Genomic DNA, 22,092 nt, shown 5'->3' on the forward strand with positions numbered 1-22,092 from the left:
TTCCTAAGTTTTGCTTTATCTGATACATCTTTTAGAAGAAATATATTCTGGTTTGGCTTGTAATTTTTACTCTTTTCCATTTTCAGTTTATACTTTAACTTTTGTATTCCCTCTTGCAGTTTTGACATTTTCTTTTTAAAACGGAGCACAAAGTAGATGTGGCCTAAAGTGTTCTATTTCATGGAATAAATCTTTTTCAAATATATTTATCTGCTCTTGAGGACTGTGCTACTTTCTTCATGTTTTGGTCTTCTTGAATCTGAATGAAGATGCTAACATAGGTTACGTATATTTTAGGTGTTCTTGTGTCTGATGACGTAATGCAGGCCTACCATTTGCCTCCGATCAGAACAAGTGAATTATTGGATCCCCTCTGTTTCTCCATGATGTTAGAATTGTCTTCTTGGATCTTAATTGAATTGAATAATCAGTTGATAGATGAGTTGAGTGATCTGTCAGTGGGAAAAAGAGTCAGAAGGAAGAAATCCAGGGTCCTGGTTAGTTGCTCAGGAAAACTTGGCTTTATTTCTCTCTGGTAGTTGGCTTTCTCTCAGCATAGCCTGGCTTCCTTCTTGTTTTGGGTTTTCTCCCCATCTCAGTAGAGCCTAGCTCCTTCAGTTTGCTGTCTTGCCTGCCTTGTGCTCAGTGGACCTTCCCAGGGTAGCTGACCAGTTGCCTTCAGGTTCCTTTGACCTACGTCTTGCTTTTGCATCTCTACCCCTCATAGCGAGAGGAGGCCATGTGGGCAGACCCCCCCTCTACTGGTGATCTTCACATGGCCTATATGTCTGTGCATGGCCTCCCTTTGCCCACAGCACCCAGCCACTCTAATGGTCCTTCTTTGTCCTTCACTCCCTCATCTTCCCAGAAGATTTCACTCTTATATTAGAGTATACATATGAGGGCTTCAGGGCCTTTCCTACTTCTTTGGTAACCTTGATAACCTTAAGTGACCTCAGGGACATGGGTTAAAGGTACCTCCTAGTTCTTTCCTCACTTGTGTCCCAATTATATCCAGTAGAAAACTTTTGGAAGTGTTGGGTGTTGGCATTTGGATGGCATTCTTGCCTGATTTCCAATCTGGTCCGATTCCGGTCACTGCTTGGCTTTTTCTTTTTTTCCCCATTGCTCTTTCTTTTCCATTCTCTAGGTTGTTAAGTTAGTATTTGAGAATGGAAAGAAGGAGAAAGCAAAGGTGTGTGTGCCCAGTTCATGGAGTTTATCTAGGAGTCTAGATTTGTAATGTTTAAATGAGTGTGTAACATACCTATTACTGTAAACATGATCATTTCCTGGTTATTGAGCCCTTGGGATTTTTCCAGGGTTCACTCTGCGTTCTTTGCTCTGTTATGAAGCATCTTTGAACAGAACATTTTTGGGATTTTCCCTTTGAATGTGTTCTCTAAAGTAGGCTTAAATTCAACCTTACAACAAAGTCAGCAATCAAGAGTGTTCTGTTCAGTTTGTGTAGGACATAGTCATTCTTCATGCATCTCCTGTGTGCTTGGCAGGAGGGAGGTAAATGGACGCAAGTCAGGTACAGTATGCGCCTCCTCCCCTTCAGTATAAGGATGCCTTATGTCAAGCTCTTTTGAAACTAGATCATGTTGCCCATATTCCTCTTCTTTCTTTTTTTTTAAATTTCATTTATTTATTCATGAGAGACACACACAGAGAGAGAGAGAGAGAGAGAGAGAGAGAGAGAGAGAGGTAGAGACACAGGCAGAGGGAGAAGTAGGCTCCATGCAGGGTGCCTGACGTGGGACCCGATTCCCGGGTCTCCAGGACCATGACCTGGGCCTGAAGGCGATGCTAAACCGCTAAGCCACCCGGGCTGCCCCTATATTCCTCTAATAGTATCGAAAAGAGAAGTTAGGGTATTTAAGCATGACCTTTTTTTTTTTTTAAGTTTTTATTTTAGTCACCCAGTGCTCATCATAAGTGCCTTCCTTAATCCTCATCATCTATTTCACCCATCCCCCCACTCCCCTCCCCTCTGGTGAGCATCAGTTTGTTCTCTATAGTCGAGAGTCTGTTTCTTGATTTGTCTTTTTTTTTCCCTAAGCATGACTTAAAAAATTAAATCCATATTGCCTCCTAATGTATACCACTTTCTTTTCATAAACCTTATGTATAATGTAATACAGAGTTTCACCAGTGACTTATGTTAATTTAATAATCTATCTCGTGGCTGGTTGACTACAATGGTAGGTCTTATAACTGAAATTCTTTGAACCAGAGGGGTTTCTGAAGCAGCTTATGTATGTGTTTCTATTCCTAAGTAGAAAGGCGTGGGGGTGAGGATAGAGAAGAAATTCACTTATAACTGAAGCCTGCATAAGTGAGAATTGATATTTTGAAACAATGAGGAGTTTTCATTTATTTATTAACTGTGTAGTTGTGATTTTCCCAAGGGGCACTGTAGCCACAGTAAAATTGTTAAGGCAAGTGTATTTGAAGCACCAGACTATGACTCTTATTACAGTTTTTATCTTCAGCAGCATATATTAAGTATCTGCTGTGAACCCAGCCCCATCATAGTCTCTAGGGGGATGCAAGAATAGTTGCAGATGAGTTGATTTCACCTTTTTTTTTTTTTTTTTTTGAGTCTGTTAATAGTGGTGTAGCACCCACTCTATTCCAGGCACTGTTCCAATTGCTTCCATATACTAATTCAATCCCATTATACCCATTTTATAAATAAACTAGGTATGGAGAGATTAAGAAACTTGCTGAAGTCACACTGCTTGTAAATAGTGAAACTGGGCTTTAGAACTGCCCAGTCATTGCTAGGCTCAGTTTCCTTGTCATTCAACAGACATTTATTGAGTAACTTCTATTGGCAAGGGGTTGAGTTGGATCATTTTCTAAGACTCATTCATTTATCATATACTTATTGAATACCTACTATGTGCCAGAGGATAGAGGAGTGAATAAGACACAGTCTCTGCTCTTGCCAGACAATCAGTCAATATATAATACATTTTCAGATAGTGACAGTCTGTGACTAAAATAAAGCCAGGGAAGGGTCTGGAAAGTGATAGAGGGGTGCAGGGATATTTTTAGATTTTGTGGGCTGAGGAGGCCTTTCTGAGTAGGAGTCATTTGAACAGAAGCCCATTTGAAGAGAGGAGCCAGCCACATGGGCATGTGAGGGGCGAGGAGTGACCCAGGTGGAGTGGACAGCAAGTATGGAAGCCCTAAGGTCTAAGTGAGCCAAGACCTGTGCATCTGGAGCAGGATGAGCTAGCGGGCAAATGTCAAGGATGAGGTCAGGGAGAATGATGAAGTCACCCTGACCCTTATGGGTTATGGGATTTCATTGTGAATGCTATTGGAGGTCTTTGAGAGTTTTGAGCAAGAGTGGCATCCTTTGATTTTTGGCCAGATAATGGAGATACAGGTCTTTGTTGGGTTGGGAAAAGTCACACAAAAGGCACTCGATAAGAACCTTGAACTCCGAATTTGAAACCTGGATTGAGCGCTTAGCATTGCAATGATTAGCTTCATTTGCACCTGACACCTGACCTTTTGGAGTCTGCCTCCTGCTCGGTAGAGACAGCATCTGTCCTGCTGACCTCACAAGGCTGCCCTGAGCTGCGATGAAGTAAGAATGTGGAAGCATTGCGTACCCACGTGCCGTGGAAAGCCGAGCTGGCGGGGCCCAGATTTAGGAAATTATAGACATTTGCAGATCATTGGCTATTTGTGCTTACAGAACACCCCGTGAAACACCTGATAGTAAGGGTGCGAGTGTTTTCCTGGCTACAAAGTCCAGGAGGAAAGAATCTTTGGGGAGATAAGATCTGATTGACTGACTCTCCCCTCCCCTCTCCTGCTGCCATGAACTGACATGAGAACAAGTTAACTTCCTCCTGTCTGGCCAGGACATCTCAGACCTCTGTGTGGGCTGTTTTTGGAGGGTTGTTGGCAGAGATCCTCAGAGCAAAGGTCAGGTGAGTTGGCTTGGAGTTATTGGGAGACCTGCAAACACACACGCGCGCGCACACACACATACACAGATACACACAGGTGAACAAGGCACAGTCATAGTTGTCAGGGACTTGCAGTGTTTGTAGATGTTACATATATAAATCAATGATTAAAACTGTGAAAACTGCTTCCGTGGAAGTATCTTCATTTTTTTTTTTTTTCGTGGAAGTATCTTCAAAGTATGGAGAAAAGATGGACTAATTCTGTCAAGGGGCCGATCAAGGAAGGATTCACAGAGGAGGGAGCATTTGAGCAAATTCCAGTAAGATGCTTGGAGAGGTGGCTTTACAAGCAAAGGTGAGGGATTACAAACCAGCATGGTGGGTTCTGGAACTGATGCCATGAGAAACAGGGCTGGTAAGATCCTTCTAGGCCAGATGGTGGAAAGCTGCTGTCAGAGCCCGTGTTGGCTTATCTGCCTAAGGATTCTGAGTTCGTTCTTTCTTGTGCAGTGTTTAGCCATCGGTTGAGCCCCTCTGAGGCCCAGTGTGCCAGTGTTGCTGAAATGTCAGTGAGGGTGGGTCCCTGCAATGCCTAGCGCGGTGTCTTGCCTGAGGTCAGTGTTTAAACAGTCACCGAAATGAGGGAGACACAATGGTTGTCACAGAGCTCCAGAGATGTCCTTTCAGCTGCGCAGCCACCGGGCTAGGACACTGCACCGCCTGTGGTGTCTGCGTGCTGACAGAGCAGGCGGGTGGGCCCCTGCCGGCGTGTCCACACGAGGAGCTGCCGTGGGGTTTGCCTCCCAGCTGAGCCCTGGGCTGAGGAGAAGTTGGGGGCGGGGGGGTCTGTGCCCACGAGTATCTTCTGCAAAAACGGCATTTGTTCAGTAATTACAAAAATATTTTTGACATTGCATGAACATGCTATGGGATTAAATTATCTGCAGTCAGTAGAAAAGACGAAGGAAGGTGCCCTGTTTATTTTCCATCATCCCGAGGTGACACGGCCCTTGACTGCAGGTCATACTCGCCTCTGCCTGGTCGCAGCCCTCTTCCCAGATGTCCCGGGATGCGACTTCCCAGCTCACAGATGCGACTGCTAGGTTGACCCCTCGCTTCCTCCGCGTTCTCTTCTCCGGGGGCTAAGTCAAATCCAGCCCATACACAAGAAGAGAGGATTCAGGGAAAGCATCTCCGCGCTCCCGGCCTGTGATCCGATGACCCATGGGTTGAGAATGTTTCCAGGGCCTTTCCCACGGTGCCCTGTCGCTTTCTTGCCGTTCCCCCGTGTTTGCCTCCTGATGACTCCAGGGTGATATTCAGATGCCTTCACATCTTCTGCAAGGCAAGGGCTTTGCCTGTTACTATGCCTAAAAAAAAAACAAAAAAGTTAAGACTGCATTGGATATTGCAGGATATTGTAGGAACATAATCAACTGACTTCCTCTTAAGGCCTAAAGAGGAAGGGGTCCATCATTTTAAAAGTTTCCCTTCTCTTCCTTTTCTGGCATTTGCACCCCTCCCTCACTTTTATAATTTGTATATTATGGACAGATTTACAGATACACACACCAAAAAGGGAACTGTATAATGAACCTGCAAGTACCGGCTTCAACAGTTATCAACTTTGGGGCATATCTTGTCTCGTCTATATCCCCGTCTACCCATCCTTAATTATTTTGAAGCAGATACCACACATCCTATCATTTCATCCATGAATGTTCTAGCGTATATTCCTAAGAGATGAAGACTGTAAAATCATAATACTTATATTATCTTGCCTAATAATGCCTTAATATCGTCAAATAACTGATCAATATTCACATTTCTCTGAATATCACAAAATCTGTTAACACTTTGTTTTAATCAAGGATCCGCTGCAGTTGTTGATAGGTTTATCAGTTAGCTTTGCATCTCTGGACTCTCCTTCCATCTTTTTTTTTTTTTTTTCCTCGCAGTTTATTTATTGATGAAACTGGGTCTTTGGTTCTCTTTAATTTCACGCTGTGGGTTCTGTCAATTGCTTCCTTAGAGCATGGTTGAGCATCTCCCTCACGCCTCTGTATTTCCTATAAATTGGTGTCGTGTCTAGAGATTTGTTCAGGATTCAGATCCAGTTTTTTTGGCAAACATATTTTCTAGGCGGCTAGTGTGAACTTCTTTCAGGAGGCACAAGTAATGTTTACTTGTCTCTTTGTGATGGTTGATTGGGTTTCTAAATATACCAAGTATTTAAGAGGGTTCAGTCTGTTAATGTTTACCTGGGCCCAGGTGGTGGTCTTAGAAAGGCCGAGAGAGAGAGAAAGAGACAGAGAGAGAGAGAGAGAGAGAGGGAGAATGCTCTTGTAGTGTGCTCATGGCATTCTTTGTCCAAGTCTGACGGTGGTGGGGGCTGTTAGGTTCTCTGTCCCTGAACCGTTTGCTTCTGGGCATTTCTCCCATGCTTGCTGCAAGAGGAGTCGGCACGAATTTGGTGTAGAGCACTTGCCATAGTTTGTGTCTTTTGGTCTCAGGAGACCTGTTCACTTAAGCAGCACTTAGTAGGGAGAGGCTCGGTTCCTTTGAATGGTACCTTTGTATTCAGCAGTATTTCTTGGTTTGGCTACATGAGCAATTTCTGCGGATGTTTCCAGATAATATGTTTTCATCCAATTTGTAAGGTGACTCTTTTCTTCTTTCAGGATCTCATTTTGCCCAACGGTGGCACTCCAGCGGGTACTTCGAGTCCAGCTTCTTCATCTTCCCTTCTCAACAGACTCCAGCTTGATGATGACATTGACGGGGAGACCAGAGATCTCTTCGTCACAGTTGATGATCCCAAGAAGCATGTGTGTACGATGGAGACCTACATTACCTATAGGATCACCACCAAAGTAGGTCCCTTCATTGTTTTCTGTCCCTGTAGAAGGGTCTTGATGAATTAGAGACCTGCCATCATGATTCCCACCTTGCTTTCTCCCAACCTTTTGGTAGGACTCCTCACCTTCATCTGAAAGGCGTGTGTGGCTTTTTGAGAGAGTAAATGTATTCACAGCAAAAGGATTCTCTGTGAATTTGTTTGACTTTAAAATGAAGGAGAAATTATAACTATAGTCTTTGAAATGAAACCTTTAATCCCTCTATTTTCACTTATTTTGGGTCATGATACTGTTTGGCATGTTAATATCACCTTACTCTTGAAATTTATGAATCATTGTATCATCCTGAAGCTCTGGATGAGCTCTGGTAAGACCATGGTTATAATTTGGCATAATTGGAACAGATCATAGCGGAGGGGAGTAAGAGGAGGCTGGGAATGAAGATTTATTGCCTTTCTGCTTGCTATGTGCCACGAGGGTAGTGGGCAGGGTGCTGGGATTGACTGGTTTCATGTTCACAGTGACCCTCAAAGGTAGATCTTCTAGTTAAAATGTTAGTGATAAGAAAACTGAAACAGAAACTTTAAGTAACTCTCTCATGGTTACAAAGTTGGTAATCACGAATCTAACTTGAATGTTTAGGACTGTTAACCTCACATTTTAATTTTCAAACCCATATTCTTTAACCTAATTCTACTTATAAAAGAATAATGTGTTATTTTTTACTTTTGAAAATTATTTTTTCAATATTTTAAATAGCACTACAGTTTTAAGCAGGGTTTCCCATCTATGGCAGGATTGACTTTTTGGACTGAATAATTCTTTCATGGGGGGAGTGGTCCTATGCATTGTAGGATGTTTCCCAGCACCTTTGGTCTCTACCCATTAGATGCCAGTAGTACCTTTCCCCAACCGTCAATGGAGACAACCAAAAATGTCTCCAGAAATTGCCAAATATTTCCTGGGGGACATTATTCCTGGTTGAGAATCACTGATTCAGAAGAAGAGTAACAATATTTACACTCTTAGGAGAAAATACACATGATCACTTTATATATATATATATATATATATGTATGTATATATATGTATATATATACACATATATATACACACACATATATGTACACATATGTATACTTCTAACTTGTATTACTTGATTCTGAATTTATTATAAAAAGACATGTTAAAAAAGAGGCCCAAAATGGAGTCATTTGCCTCCCACTATAGCAAGCCACAACTGAATTATACTTTCAACCTATCCTAGGAGTCATCACTTCATATTTTTGAATAGAGAAAGTGTTTTATTCAGGAAACCATCCTGTTTGTTGGCATTCCCCCCTCCATCACAGGCCACATGATAAAGAAGGATTTACATATTTTTAGAAGTTTTACTAGATTGAGGGCACCTTTGTGGATGGTATTAAGAGAAGCATTTATGAACATCTCTCTCTTCTACTGTGCCTTTTCTCTTTTCCATTGTAGAAGATAAATTAATTTTTTACTGTCAAAGTTTAGTGGGTTCTATACTTGTCTAAAGTCTTTGAGGGAGATGGGCAGAGAATAAAATACACTCAAATTTTGTTTCTTCATCTTTTGTTGGATGACAATGCTATATTTGAAAAATTATGCAAGTATTATAAATACTTTATTGTGAATAAGGAAATGATTATAAAGACCAAATACAAATCTTCCTTAGCGCTACACACTTACTTGCCAAAAGCAACCATTGCTAAAATTTGGTATATATCATTTCCACTCTCTCTTTTTTTTTTTAAGATTTTATTTATTCAAAAGAGACACAGAGAAAGATGCAGAGACATAGGCAGAGGGAGAAGCAGGCTCCCTGCAGGGAGCCTAATGTGGGACTCGATCCCAGGACTCTAGGATCACGCCGTGGGCTGAAGGTAGGTGCTCAACCACTGAGCCACCTAGGCATCCCCCATTCTTTTTTGTGTGTGTGTTTACACATGCACAGATAGAGTTAAAATATATATAATTCAGATTTCACTGTAATAGTTTTCTAACCTTCTCCTCTACAGTATTTTTTTTTAACGATTTTATTTATTCATGAGAGACAGACACAAAGAGAAAGGCAGAGACATAGGCAGAGGGAGAAGCAGGCTCCTCGTAAGGAGCCTGATGCAGGACTCGATCCCAGGACCCCGGGATCATGAACTGAGCTGAAGGTAGATGCTCAACCACTGAGTCCCCCAGGTATCCCCCCCCATAGTATTTTTGAAGACCTTTCTGTGTTTGTATATTCAAACAGAGAGTTTAGTTTTTCAATCTCTGCCTAAATTTTTATGCAATGATTATACAGTATCTTTTCTCTATGGACATTTAAGTCCTTCTCAGATATTTCTCTGGTTTTCTTGCTCTGTCGTTTCTGTACCTGGTTCACATTTGAGAACTTGTCTGTGAATATGTGCACACCTACATGCATGCACACAATCTTCCCCAATCCTTAGAGGTTCTAGGTTGATAAACGTATTCCCATGACTTATTTCCACCTCTGCCCCCTCCCACCCCCAGGGTCAACTTATTTTTTACCCTGTAGTCAGCAAAATGCAAAACCTGTTTTTCTTGAATTTATGCTCTAAACAGCAGAAGGACAAGGTGACTGCCTTGCTGGCACAGCAGTGCTTGCCTACCTTCACATTTGGCCACCCTGCTTGGTTCCTCTGCCACACTGTCGACCTCCTGCAGTTTTATTTATTTATTTATTTTAAATATTTTTTTTATTGAAATTCGATTTGCCAACATAGAGTGTAACACCCAGTGCTCATCCTGTCAAGTGCCCCCCTCAGTGCCCCTCACCCAGTCACCCCGTGCCCCCGCCTGCATCCCCTTATACTACCCCTTGTTCATTTCCCAGAGTTAGGAGTCTCTCATGTTTTGTCTCCCTCTCTAAAGACCTCCCGCAGTTTTAAACCTACAGGACATCCGTTACCCAAGTCATAAGCCACCTCGCACTCCCGTGCCCCTTCTCTTTCCTTCCTTCCTCTTTTTCCTTGGTGTTCTTATCTCTCTGTCTTCTCCCTGGGGTTGATATCCTAGAAGTCAGAATTTTTCTCATTCCCTTTCCATATTTTCTCTTTTCTCTTCTTTCTTTCTTGATTTTATTTATTCATGAGAGACAGAGAGAGAGAGAGAGGCAGAGACACAGGCAGAGGGAGAAGCAGGTTCCATGTAGGGAGCCTGATGTGGGACTTGATCCAGGGACCCCAGGATTACACCCTGAGCCGAAGGCAGATGCTAGACCACTCAGCCACCCAGGTGCCCCCCATTCCACATTTTCACCTGGCTGTGATGCCTCAGGATTGGTGAACCCCGTTGCGGGATTACGTCTCATTTCTTACTCTCCATTCTATCTCAAAGCTGAGTCCTTTGCTCTTCCCTGTGCAGGTGGTGACACCAGGTTTAATATCTTGGTGGTGCACATGGAACCTTCTTGCCAAACATCGCATTAAAGCATGTCTACACACCCCGACATAGCCCCACACCCTGTGGTGTGCAGGGCTGAGGGGAAGAGGACAAGCAGGAGCACAGGGCCTCACACACTGATCTTGCCCTGGGACCCCCACTCTTCTGTGGTTCGCTAGCAGAGTTAATGATCACAGGACGAAGTTGTACAATTACTTACTTCATTACTTTGAGCTTTGACTCTCCTGCCCTGATTCAGATTCCTAATGACCAAAGCCGGACAAAGAGCTGCTTTTGCCTGAGCTAAAACAAGCCTAGGGCTGAGAGCCAGCCTAGGCAAAGCAGTGTCTAATCTAAGCACCCAAATCTAAGTGATGGGTGCCTTTCTTTTCTGGGGAGCCAGCCCGGCCTTCTGAGAGCAGGCGGATCCTGGGTCTTTTCTCTGCAAGCTCCTAGAAAGTATCATCATCATAATAGCCAATTACTGAGCACTTACTGTGTGCTGTACTTTTTGGTCATAGAAACCTTTTATTTTATAGAAGTGTGCTTATCGTAGAGAAACTAGAAAACTCAAGGAAGCTGAAACAATGAAAGAACACCTATAAGCTCACCAGCCAGAAATAATCATTTATAAATTTCTGAACTGTTTGTCTCTAGCCATTGACAAAAATGAGTATTTTGCATGCTGCCCATTCATTTCATGTGTTGGGTATCTTTCTGTGCTAGTAAATGCCAGTTAGCACACCTTATGCTATCATTTCCTTCCTTCCTTCCTTCCTTCCTTCCTTCCTTCCTTCCTTCCATCCATCCATCCATCCATCCATCGATTTATTTGAGAGGGAGTTGGGGGGAGGGTGGGGAGAGGCAAGGGGAAAGAGAGAACCTCAAACAGACACCCCACTGAGGGCAAAGCCTGACTATTCAATCATTTCTAAGACTGTGTGTGTTCCGCTATCTGGAGGAGCCATCGTTTATTTTGTGCTACCTGCCCTAAATATATTGTCAGCTAATCCTCACACTCAATGAGGCAGGTACTGGTGGTATTTTTCCTTTGTGGATGAGGAAACTGAGACACAGACATATTAAGAAAGTTACTCGAAGACCTGCAACTGATACGTGGTGGAGCTTGGGCTGGAATCTAGATCGGTCTGTGCTGTGCTTCCACAGGCACGATTTTCAAGAGAGGGACAGCTCTGCCCCCCTCCCAGCACTGTGCGCGGCCAGCTGCCCTCCTCTGGGAGCCATCCTCCTCTGTCTCTCACCCATCTCCTTAGTAATCCTAAGTCTTGCACCCAACTAGCTGCTTGTTTTAGAAGCCTCCGTGGTCCACAGAGGCATCTAAATAGCACTCAGAGGTCAAGGACACAAGGATTACAAAGCCAAGTTAGATCTGGTGGCAAGAGGGTTCCTGATGACTCTGGGGGCCACACTGCCCCTGGGGGGGAGGTGGGCCAGAAGCGGCCAGCACGCGTGCCCTGGGTTTGAGTGAGCGAGAAGAGAGAGTGTTGGTGGTTTGGCAGTGAAGTGAGAACAGGGGCTGGAAGGAGTGTGGGTTTGGGTGGACGGGGTCACTTCTTCTGTCTAAGGATGGACAGGACTTGTGTGAGTGCCAGGGGCCAGCGTGGCGGGAGAAGGGAGCATTAAGGTGAGCCGGGAGGGGAAGGTGGAAGCTGCCGAGTGGGGATGGACAGAAGCCTGAGCCGACGTGGAGGGAGCATGTGGCCTCCGATGGGGGATCCGATGGGGGAGGTCTACTCTTTCCCTTGTTTCTAGAGGAAGAAGGGAAGTTTCTGTTTTGCTTTGTTTTGTTTTGTGGCAGGAAGTTGAGGGTTCTCTGCTTCTAGCTGCAGTTTTCGTTAGGAATAGTGATGATCTTCTGCTAAGAGCCAGCGGGAGGGAAGGCTGGGAAGTTTTCAAAACTGCGGGCTTTGCATAAACCAACGTGGAGAACGAGGGAGAGTTGACCTCGGAAGTGTGAAAGGGCCACCTGGCAGCGTCGAGGGTCCGGTGGTAGATTTTATCGTGTCCGTTCGCGTGTCGGCCTGCTGTGGTCTTTCCTCCAGGAGCGTGCTCACACCCCGGGTGTCGCAGAGCAGGAAGGGCGTGGTTGCATTTTGGCCAGAGTTGTGTGAATGGACAGTAGGGGAAGGGACATTTAGGATGGTGGCAAATAAGAGAAGTGACAGGTTATGGAGTTGATGCTGAATAAGGAAGTCAAGATAGAATTGGACAGAATGCCAAGGGACTGTAGGTCCCAAGAGGCTGAAACACCAGGGGTCTTGGGAAACGAAGTCTGAAATCCAGGAGGTGCTGGTTAGAGAGAGGGGGGGTCTGAATTTATGCCAGATGACGACAAAGTCTGTGGGGAAGCGGGGGAGTGGAAGGAGGAGATATCATTGGCTCAAAGGTGGGTGTTGTGTGTGCAAAACACCTGGATCTCCAGGGCACCCCCGGTTGTGTAGGGGCTTTGGAGAGGAAGCCCCTTTGGCACTAGAATTCTCTGGGAATCAGGAGAATTGATAGAGTGTCAGTAGAAGACAGGTGTGAGGGGGACAGAGATGTAGATATCTTGATGGCATGAGCCTCAAGAGGATTTTCACGGGGCCGTGGAGCAGTGGAGGTGAGGAGCAGTGTGGAATGAGGGGGTTATCAATAGCAACTGTTGGTGTTGGGGGTGAGGGCAGAGTTTGTGAGATGTGAGAAAACAAGCGACTTTCCACCTGCTGGGACAGCAGGGAGGCTGTGGTCTCCAGGGAGAGCTAGCTTTCCAAATCTAAATAGGTGGAAGAACCACAGAAATTTGTTTATTATGGAAGGGGTGTTCTAGAAGGCTTGGTATAAAGCTCTGAGAAATGAAGCTCCGTGGAGCATGAGGAGACCAGAAGCCTGTCTGGTCATCATTCTCAGGTGTTCTGTTAGGGTAGCAGTGTTTTGAAGCAGAATGAGATTAGCTGGCTAATATTTGACAAGGGAATAGGTCCCTTTGTGGGAAAGGGGACGGTCACTCAGACTTCACAGGTTTCAGTTGTGGCCTGAACAAATGGCATTTCTGATGAAGACCAAATCTCTCTAGAGTGAACTGGTTGTAAATTTTAGATTGAATGGAAATTCTTTGGAAGGGCTCCAAGCCACAGTAGTTAGGCACATCAGCTCCTGGGGAATAAGAGTTCTTCTGTGGTTAAGGTGAGGCTCAACGCACAGGTGCCCTGCCAGGTGATTGATTGCCCTGGGGCTTTGTGTGAGGTCTTCTAAAGAATTGAATTTTCAATCGATCAATAAAATAAAATAAAAAATTTAAATTCTGTGATGTGTCTAGAGATACTCATATGGAGTGATGGCAAAAATGAATATTCTTCGTTACAACCCTTGTGCTCAGTTACCTGTTTGTGAATCTGACTTTAGGTGTGTACCCATGACTGTGTGACCTCATGGGACATTCTAGATTATGGATCATGGTGTGGAAGGACCCAGAACAAAACAGTGTAGTGGTTGTCTCTAATTATGGAACTGTAGGTGTGCACTTTTCTCTTTTTGTTGTTACTAGAAAAATAGAACCAAACTCTTTTTACTTTATTTTCCTTACTAAGTTAGACCTTGAATTTCACAGAGGAAAAATTTACTACAGACTCATAGTTGGGATTTTATAGGCCTGCATATTTTTATGAGTACTGTGAGTCTTACAGCTGACTGGGTTTCTCTTCAGAAATTCATAGTACTGTCTCTGGCCCAGTTCTAGCAAGTGAGCAGAATTCCATAGTGAGTGTATTTTACTAGCCTCATTCCTGGCTCTACTTTTTCTCTCTGTCCTTGTTCTTTCTTGATCTTTCTCCTACTTCTAATTAATGTCATTTAATCATATTTCGTATGTATCTCCGTGTCTTTTCTAGAACAAATTGTGGTAAAAGTAAGTAAAACAAATATTCAGTCAGAGAGTGTGAGCATCCTTCTGCTTCAGGATGATTTTTTTTAAACCTTATTGCTTTCCAAAGCATCAAACAAATTTTTATTTAATCCATATGTTCATAAAGAAGCTTTTAAAAATAAACAATTATTTTGGTGTGACTATCAAAGAATTATATGAGAATGGTAGAGAATTTGAAAATAAGGATGAGTATAAAGAGGACAGCTGTCATTATGAATTCTAGATTTTTTTCTAACCTTTTATATTCACATTTTTAACACTAATGAAATCATAACGTATGTACAATTAATTTTGAATCTTGCTGTTTTCTCATAAAAGCATATTGAAGCGTATTTGTTACTAAAGATGTCTTATAACATGGTTACTGATAACCATAGAATAAATATGCCATAATTTAACTGTATTTATTGTTAAGCATTTAGATTGCTTTGATTCCTTTGCTATTTTAAATAGTATTGCAGTGAACATCATTATACAAATATCTTTGCTAGTTTAAAAAGTATTTTCTAATGGCTGATCCCTAGAAGTAGAATAGCAGTAATTAAAGATAGAAACAAACAAATGATAAATAAAAGAGAGAATACAGGTGAATTTTTAAAAAGTTTGCAATGAGGGATGCCTGGGTGGCTCAGCAGTTGAGCGTCTGCCTTTGGCTCAGGTTGTGATCCCAGGGTCCTGGGATTGAGTCCCGCATTGGGCTCCCCACAGGGAGCCCATTTCTTCCTCTGCTTATGTCTCTACCTCTCTCTGTGTCTCATGAATAAATAAATAAGATATTTTTTAAAAAAAATAGCAACCATAAAGGGAAAAAATGACTGAATTAGAAATTCTGTATTAGGGGGGATCCCTGGGTGGCTCAGCGGTTTGGTGCCTGCCTTTGGCCTGGGGCGCAATTCTGGAGTCCCAGGATCGAGTCCCATGTCAGGCTCCCGGCATGGAGCCTGCTTCTCCCTCTGCCTGTGTCTCTGCCTCTCTCTCTCTCTGTGTATCATAAATAAATAAATAAATATTTAAAAAAAAGAAATTCTGTATTAGAAAAATCCTTTGGAAATTATGATAAATGGCTATGAAGAACTTCCACAAATGAAAAAGACTTAAAGACATTGAAATGACAATTTATAAAAGAGATCCCTCACAAAAGAAAAATCTATAGCCAACAAATATTTCAATGGATGTTCAACTCCAGTAGTCATTAAAGAAACAAAACAAAGATGACATATTATTTTTCAGTTATAAGTCCATCAAAGATAACCACTGGTGATGAGAAAATGTGGTAAGACTATAAGTTGTTATATTTCTTGAAGCAAATTAAGTTAAATTTTAATGTAATTAAAAATACACCTGGGTGGCTCAGTCGGTTAAACATCCAACCTTTTTTTGCTTTTTTTTAAAAAAAGATTTTATTTATTTGTTCATGAGAGAGAGGCAGGCAGAGACAGAGGCAGAGGGAGAAGCAGGCTCCATACAGGGAGCCCCACGTGGGACCTGATCCCGGGACCCTAGGGTCAGGCCCTGGGCTGAAGGCGGTGCTAAACCGCTGAGCCACCCGGGCTGCCCAAGCATCCAACTTTTGATTTTAGCGAGGGTTATGATCTCAGAGTCATGGGTTAGAGCCCCAACCTGTTGAGTTCTATGCTGGGCATGGAGCTTTCTTGGGATTCTCTCTCTCTCTCCCTCGTCCCCTCCCCTACAACCCTCCTCCCAATCCACACTCATGTACATGTACTTTCTCTCTCAGAAAAAAAGAAAGCCACTAATAAATTTTAAAGATTGGGCATTTTGCAGGGCACTTAAATGGTTCAGTCAATTAAGCACCTGCCTTTGGCTCAGGTCATGATCCCAGAGTCTTGGAATCGAGCCCCCATTGGGCACCCTGTTCAGTGGAGAGCCTGCTTCTCCCTCTCCCTTTGCCCCTCCTCCCTACTTCTCTTCTTGCTTGCTCTGCTGTCTCTCAAATAAATAAATATTTGAAATTAAAAAAGAAAGATTGGGCATTTTATAAAATACATATACAAACACTCTCTCCTATCCAGTAATTCTATCTTAAGGAATTTAAGCCTTAACAAACAGATGCCCGATGATGTTTACTACAGCATTGTTTATTGATTGAAAGATCGGCAACAACTTAAGTGAGGATTTGGTTTTGTTGTGGTATATCTGTCTAGTGGAGTGCTATATATGTGTTAAAAATGATCATGTAGATTTGAACTGACAGAAGGATACTTAAGAGCTGTTAGAGATTTGGAAAATATGAGTGAATGAATGGATATGCCTAGAAAAAATACAGAAAGATATAAACCATAATAGTGTTTTTCTCTATTTAGAGGTATTATGAACTGATCTTTATTTTTTTTAATCCATTATTTTTCCTGAAGCTTTCAATTTATTTTTTTTAAAGATTTTATTTATTTATCCATGAGAGACACACACAGAGAGATTGAGATAGAGAGAGAGAGAGGCAGAGACACAGGCAGAGGGAGAAGCAGGCTCCATGCAGGGAGCCCAATGCGGGACTCCATCCCCAGACCCGGGATCACACCCTGAACCGCTGAGCCACCCGGCATACCCCCTGAAGCTGTGTTTTAAAAAAAGATTTTATTTATTTATTTATTTATTTGAGAGAGAGAAAGAGCGCTCACACACATGCATGCACTGGTGGGAGGGAGGGGAATAGGGAGGGGGAGAGGGAGAATCCCAAGCCGACTCTGCACTACACATGGAGCCCCATGCAGGGCTTGATCCCATGACCCTGAGAGCATGACCTTGAGATCATGACCTGAGCTGAAACCAAGAGTCAGACATTTAACTGACTGAGCCCCCCCAGGTCCCCCTTTCCTGAAGTTTTAAAATAAGTATGTCTAGCCTGAATATGTAGAAGGGGAAAAAAAAAAATCAATTCTGCCAAAACTAAAATTGTTTACAGCAGAAACAAAGCAGATGCTAGGACTGCTCATGCACAGGCTTCTCCTCGCCCAGCCTCTGGAGGAGTGTCAGGCTCCCTGCCCTTTGAATTTCCATCGCCCTTATGCATGAAAATTCATCAGCAGTGATTTGTTCTTTGAATTTAGGCATTCTTCCCCCCCCCCCCCACTCCCTATTCTATAATGCTAATTCTAATAGGGTCTTGTTTATTAGGAGTCTTCTAATAAACCACAAATACTTAGGTTGAGTGAATCTCCTCACCTCTTCCCACTGATTACCCTCCATCACAGGGAAAGGCTGTGCATGGGACTTTGAAAAGGAAAAGAGATGCAGAAAGAGTTAATTGAGGTTCAGTCCAAGACCAAGTCCTTTGACTTCAAAATTCTGCTTAGACTGTGTGTGAGCACAGGTTCTGGGGAGGATGAAATCGTAATTCTCAATGCCAAAGCTGTTCACAGCTTTTTCTTTGTTGGATGATTCTTGTTCATATGTTTTTAAGATTTTCTTGGTGTCTTGGATTAAAACAGACTTCTGGCCTGAAAGAGTAAATTCATAAAATGTAACTTGGACCATTTTTAAAATTTTGATCTTTCATTTCCAAGAGCTATAATTTTCATATAGTCTGTGCCCTTATAGGGAAAAAAAATGGGTTAGCTGAGACACAGTTTTAGTTTGGGCAAATTAATGTGTAAAAATCTTGCTTTGCCATGAATTAATTTTTTGTTTAGTACTGGTTTTCATATCAAAGTGCTGCAATCACATTTCAGAAGACTTCAAGAAAAGCGATGGCTGATGTAAAACATTAAACGCCTGAAAAATGGGGGGGAGAAAAGAAAAGGGATGAGATTTAGGTTTTTCTCCAGTACAATGACATTTTGTTATTTCCTTCTAGATTTTTTTTTTTAATCACCGAAAATACAGTCTGGTTCCAAGGTTATGCTTCTGGAGGAAAATGGAAGATGAGGCAAAACTTTTTCTGTTTTCATCCAGTCCAGCTCCTAAATGAGCAAGTGCTCTATTAGGTCTTTTCATTTGTCTCTCACCTGCCTTAGGTAAAACCTGTCAGCATATGTAGCAGGAGGTGGAGACTTAATTTCTTTTAAAGGATCAGTAGCAATATCCTCTGTGGAATTATTCTGCTAAAAGAAATCCTCCAAGTTAAGCCTGGAGGAAATGAATCAAATGTTTCTAAACACATTCTGCGGGACAGTTGAGTTCCATTTCCTAAGGCTAGAGAAAACAAAACCAAACAAAACCTCAACATTTCCATTTTAGATCCTTGACAAAAGAGCTGGGTCCCGGGGGCCTGGACTCGTCACCTTTTGGCTGATCCTTCCGTGGAAAGTGTGTTCGTGCTCAGCTTGGTTACTCAAAGAGAGCTTTTCCCCTCCTTTCTGCCAAGATGTGCTACTGTTCCCTCACGTGTATTTTGTTCTGTTCTTCTCCTTTGCAGAGTACACGGGTGGAGTTTGACCTGCCGGAGTATTCGGTCCGTCGGAGGTACCAGGATTTTGACTGGCTGAGGAACAAGCTGGAAGAGTCCCAGCCCACTCATCTCATTCCCGTAGGTACTAAGTCCTTACAGCTTGTTTCTCTCCATCCTGCATTGTGTTTCCTGGGGGTGTTTGCTCAGCTCTAACCCCTTACGTTGGGGGCAAATTCTGCGATTGTTTTATGCCACATTTTCCCATCAGATGTAAAACATTCTCATGGGTACTGTCCAATGTATTTCACCCTTGGGGTTTGGGTTTCTGGTTTGCTGTTATCCTGCTGGTTTCTTGAGTGACGTGGGGTAGATTTTCACTTTCATTATAACCGTTTTTATGAGGTATGGAGAGTCCTAATTCTTATTTGCTGCCTCTTTAAAGACTGTTTCACCCTTCTAGACACTGTTCTTGAGGTTTGGGTGGCTGCCAGCAGGTGAAGAACGACACCTTGGATTATAGCTGGGTGGGCTTTCTTTAGACATGAGTAATTTGGGGAGCAGGAATCTAGCACATGAGCCACTCAATCCCAGTTTTTCTTTTTCTTTTTTTTTTTTTAAAAATTTTTATTTATTTATTCATGAGACACACAGAGACAGAGGTAGAGACACAGGCAGGGGGAGAAGCAGGCTCCTCACAGGGAGCCCGATGTGGGACTTGATCACAGGACCCCCGGATAATGCCCTGAGCCCCAGGCAGACGCTCAACCACTGAGCCACCCAGGTGCCCCTCAACCCGTTTTTCATTTAAAAAACCAAAAGCCACCTACCTCCATTTATTGAAGCAGCATAATATTTCTCTATTGCTCCTGTGTGTTTTAAAAATAAAATTTAAAAGACTCCTTAAACCAGTGTATATATTGAGTGCTTTTCTGACTACTTTTTTTTCCCCCCGGTGGAAATAATAAATATTTAAGACCCCAGATGTTTCTTTGAGCTTTGGGGGCATTGGTGTAGTTTGGATCATAAAACATTTTCGAAGGGCTTTATCTTTCAGTAAAAACCTTGGTTGAATAACTTCTTAGCACTGCCAGTCTTCATGTTAAGAATACATCTTCCAGTGCTTCTCTTCGTTAGAAGAAGCTGAATATGCTGTGGCAGAAATGATGGGACTTGCCTGGGACTACACTCTTTCCTGGGGGAAGAAATTAATCTTTAAACAGTTGGAACTGTTTAGAATCCCAGTTTGGTGAAATTGGCAGCTAATGAATTATTATTATTTTTTAAATAGACTTTTTACTTGAGAACAGTTTTAGATTTCTAGAGTTACTGTGAAGGTAGTGCAGTGAATTCTCATCTACCCCACACTTGGTTTTGCCTAACGTTTTACATGGGAGTGGCCCACTTGTCACACTTAATGATTCATTATTATTGACTGAAAGTCCCTTACTCAGATTTCCTCAGTTTTGCCTAAGGTCCTTTTTCTGTTCCAGAGTCCCATCCTGGACGCCACCACCCATGTCTCCTTAGGCTCTTCTTGATTGCGATTCCTTGTTTTCGATGACTGTTGGCTGTCCTGAGGAGTACTCGTTCAGGCATTTTATACCCCTCAGTTGAGATTTTTTTTTTTTTTTCAGTTCTGACGTTTTTCCTCATGATTAAACTGGGGTAATATGTTTTGGGAGGAAAGGTGCCATTCTTATCACATCATATGAAAGACATTCCTTATCAACAGTATTTATCACTGTTGATGTTAACCTTGATCACCTTATTTGACATAGTGCTGGCCGGGTTTTTCCACTCTACAATTACTCTTTTTTCTCTCCTGTTCCATGTTGTACTGCTCGGAAGGAAGTTCTTTATGCTTTTAGCCCACACTGTGCATAAAGGGGGAGCTATGCTCCACTTGCTGGCAGCTAGCATATTTGAAGTTTGGTTAGACAGCGACACCTGCTGGTTGTACTCACGCATGGACACTGAGGCGAGACCCGAACGAGGCTGGATAGGACGTCTTCAGAACATTGGGGAATGACCCAGAGTATCTCTAACTATGGTTTCCTCTGGTCAGGGTAGAAGCAGTGAGTAGAAAGGTGCTCTACAGGCAAGTGGAGATGTAACTTTATTCGATAAATTCTTGCTACATGTCTGGGGTGGAGAGAGACAATATAGGAGAACATCTCTAACTCAAGCATGAAAGTCATACTGGAAACAAACTCTTTTTTCCCTTTCAGAAGTTATTCTATGGCAGCTTGGCTGGGCAGTGTCTCTCTGTTATTAAGCATTGACTTTGTGTTAGTCTTTTTATTAGGACTGGTGAATATTGTCAGGGAGGTCAGGGGTTATAGGATGGACAAGGGACCCCTGCCTGGGAAGTTTATTGTCAGATGGAGATCTAGTAGACGTGCAACATAATTATTGTTTACATTTGCATTTCTTTATTTAAAAAACAGCTTTATTAAAGATATGATTCTTTCACCATACCATTTACCTATTTAAGATATACAAGTCAAGGGTTTTTTAGTAATTTAGTATCAATATTTAGTATATTAGTATATATGATTCAGTATGGATATTTAGTATATAAATATTTTATTTAGTAGATAGAGTTGTGCAGCCATCAGCACAATCAATCTTAGAATCTTTTCTCATCCCCAAAAGAAAGCTCCCACTCCCTGTTTGTCACTTCCAAACCTTCTATCTTTTCCAGCCCCTGGCAACCACTAACCTTTCTGTCTTTATAAAATTTGCCTATTTGGTCTTTTGTGTCTGGATTTTTTTCGCTTGGCATAATGTTTTCAGGGTTAATCCGTGTTGTAGCATGTGTCAGCACTTTCATTTCTTTTTCTTGTCAAGTAATATTACATCGTATGGGTGTACCACCTTTAGGTGTATCTGCTCACATTTAATGGACATTTGAGTTGTTTTCACCTATTGGCTGTTACGAGCAATGTGACTGTAAACATCCATGTGCAAATTTTTGTGTGGTCCTATGTTCTCATTTTTCTTGGGTGTATACCTAGGAGCATCACTGACAAATCATATATATATATATTTATGATATATTTATGATATATAATCATGTATATATATATTTATAATCATATATATATGATTTATGTGTATGAATACACACACACTCTGTATATTTAACCTTGTGAGAAAGGTGCCAGGCTGTTTTCCAAAGTGGCTGCATCATTTTACATTCTCATTAGCAGTGTGTGAGGATTCCAGTCTCTCCACGTCCTCATCAACACTGTTATTATCCGCCTCTTTGATTATAACCATCCTTGTGGGTGTGGAGTGGGTATCTCATCGTGGTTGCGATTTGCATTTCCCTGACAGCTAATGATATTGAACATTTTTTTTTTTATGTGCTTGTTGGCCATCTGTCATCTTCCTTGGAGAAATATCTCTTCACATCCTTTCCCCTGGGTTGCCTTTTTGTTATTAGTCCCTTATATAATCTAAACGCAAATCCCTTGTTAGAGATATGACTTGCAAAAAATGCGCTCCTAGTTAATGAGTTGTCTCTCTTGATGGCAGCTCTTGGAAGTACAAAGGTTTTCAGTTTTGATGAAGTCCATAAACTGTTTTTTCTTTCACTGC

The 22,092-nt window shown here is 42.3% G+C and overlaps 1 protein-coding gene across 1 annotated transcript in view; it reads left to right on the plus strand.

Moving 5' to 3' along the window:
• The window catches only part of SNX30 (sorting nexin family member 30), a 108,084-nt gene that overhangs the window by 40,754 nt on the left and 45,238 nt on the right, over positions 1–22,092 (plus strand). The window contains exons 2-3 of the mRNA XM_038553126.1: positions 6,617–6,808; positions 18,517–18,627. Of these exons, the coding sequence (XP_038409054.1) occupies positions 6,617–6,808; positions 18,517–18,627 (303 nt within the window). The remainder of the gene's footprint in view (positions 1–6,616; positions 6,809–18,516; positions 18,628–22,092) is intronic.

This window comes from Canis lupus, chromosome 11 (genome assembly GCF_011100685.1).
Source record: "Canis lupus familiaris isolate Mischka breed German Shepherd chromosome 11, alternate assembly UU_Cfam_GSD_1.0, whole genome shotgun sequence".
NCBI lineage: Eukaryota > Metazoa > Chordata > Mammalia > Carnivora > Canidae > Canis > Canis lupus.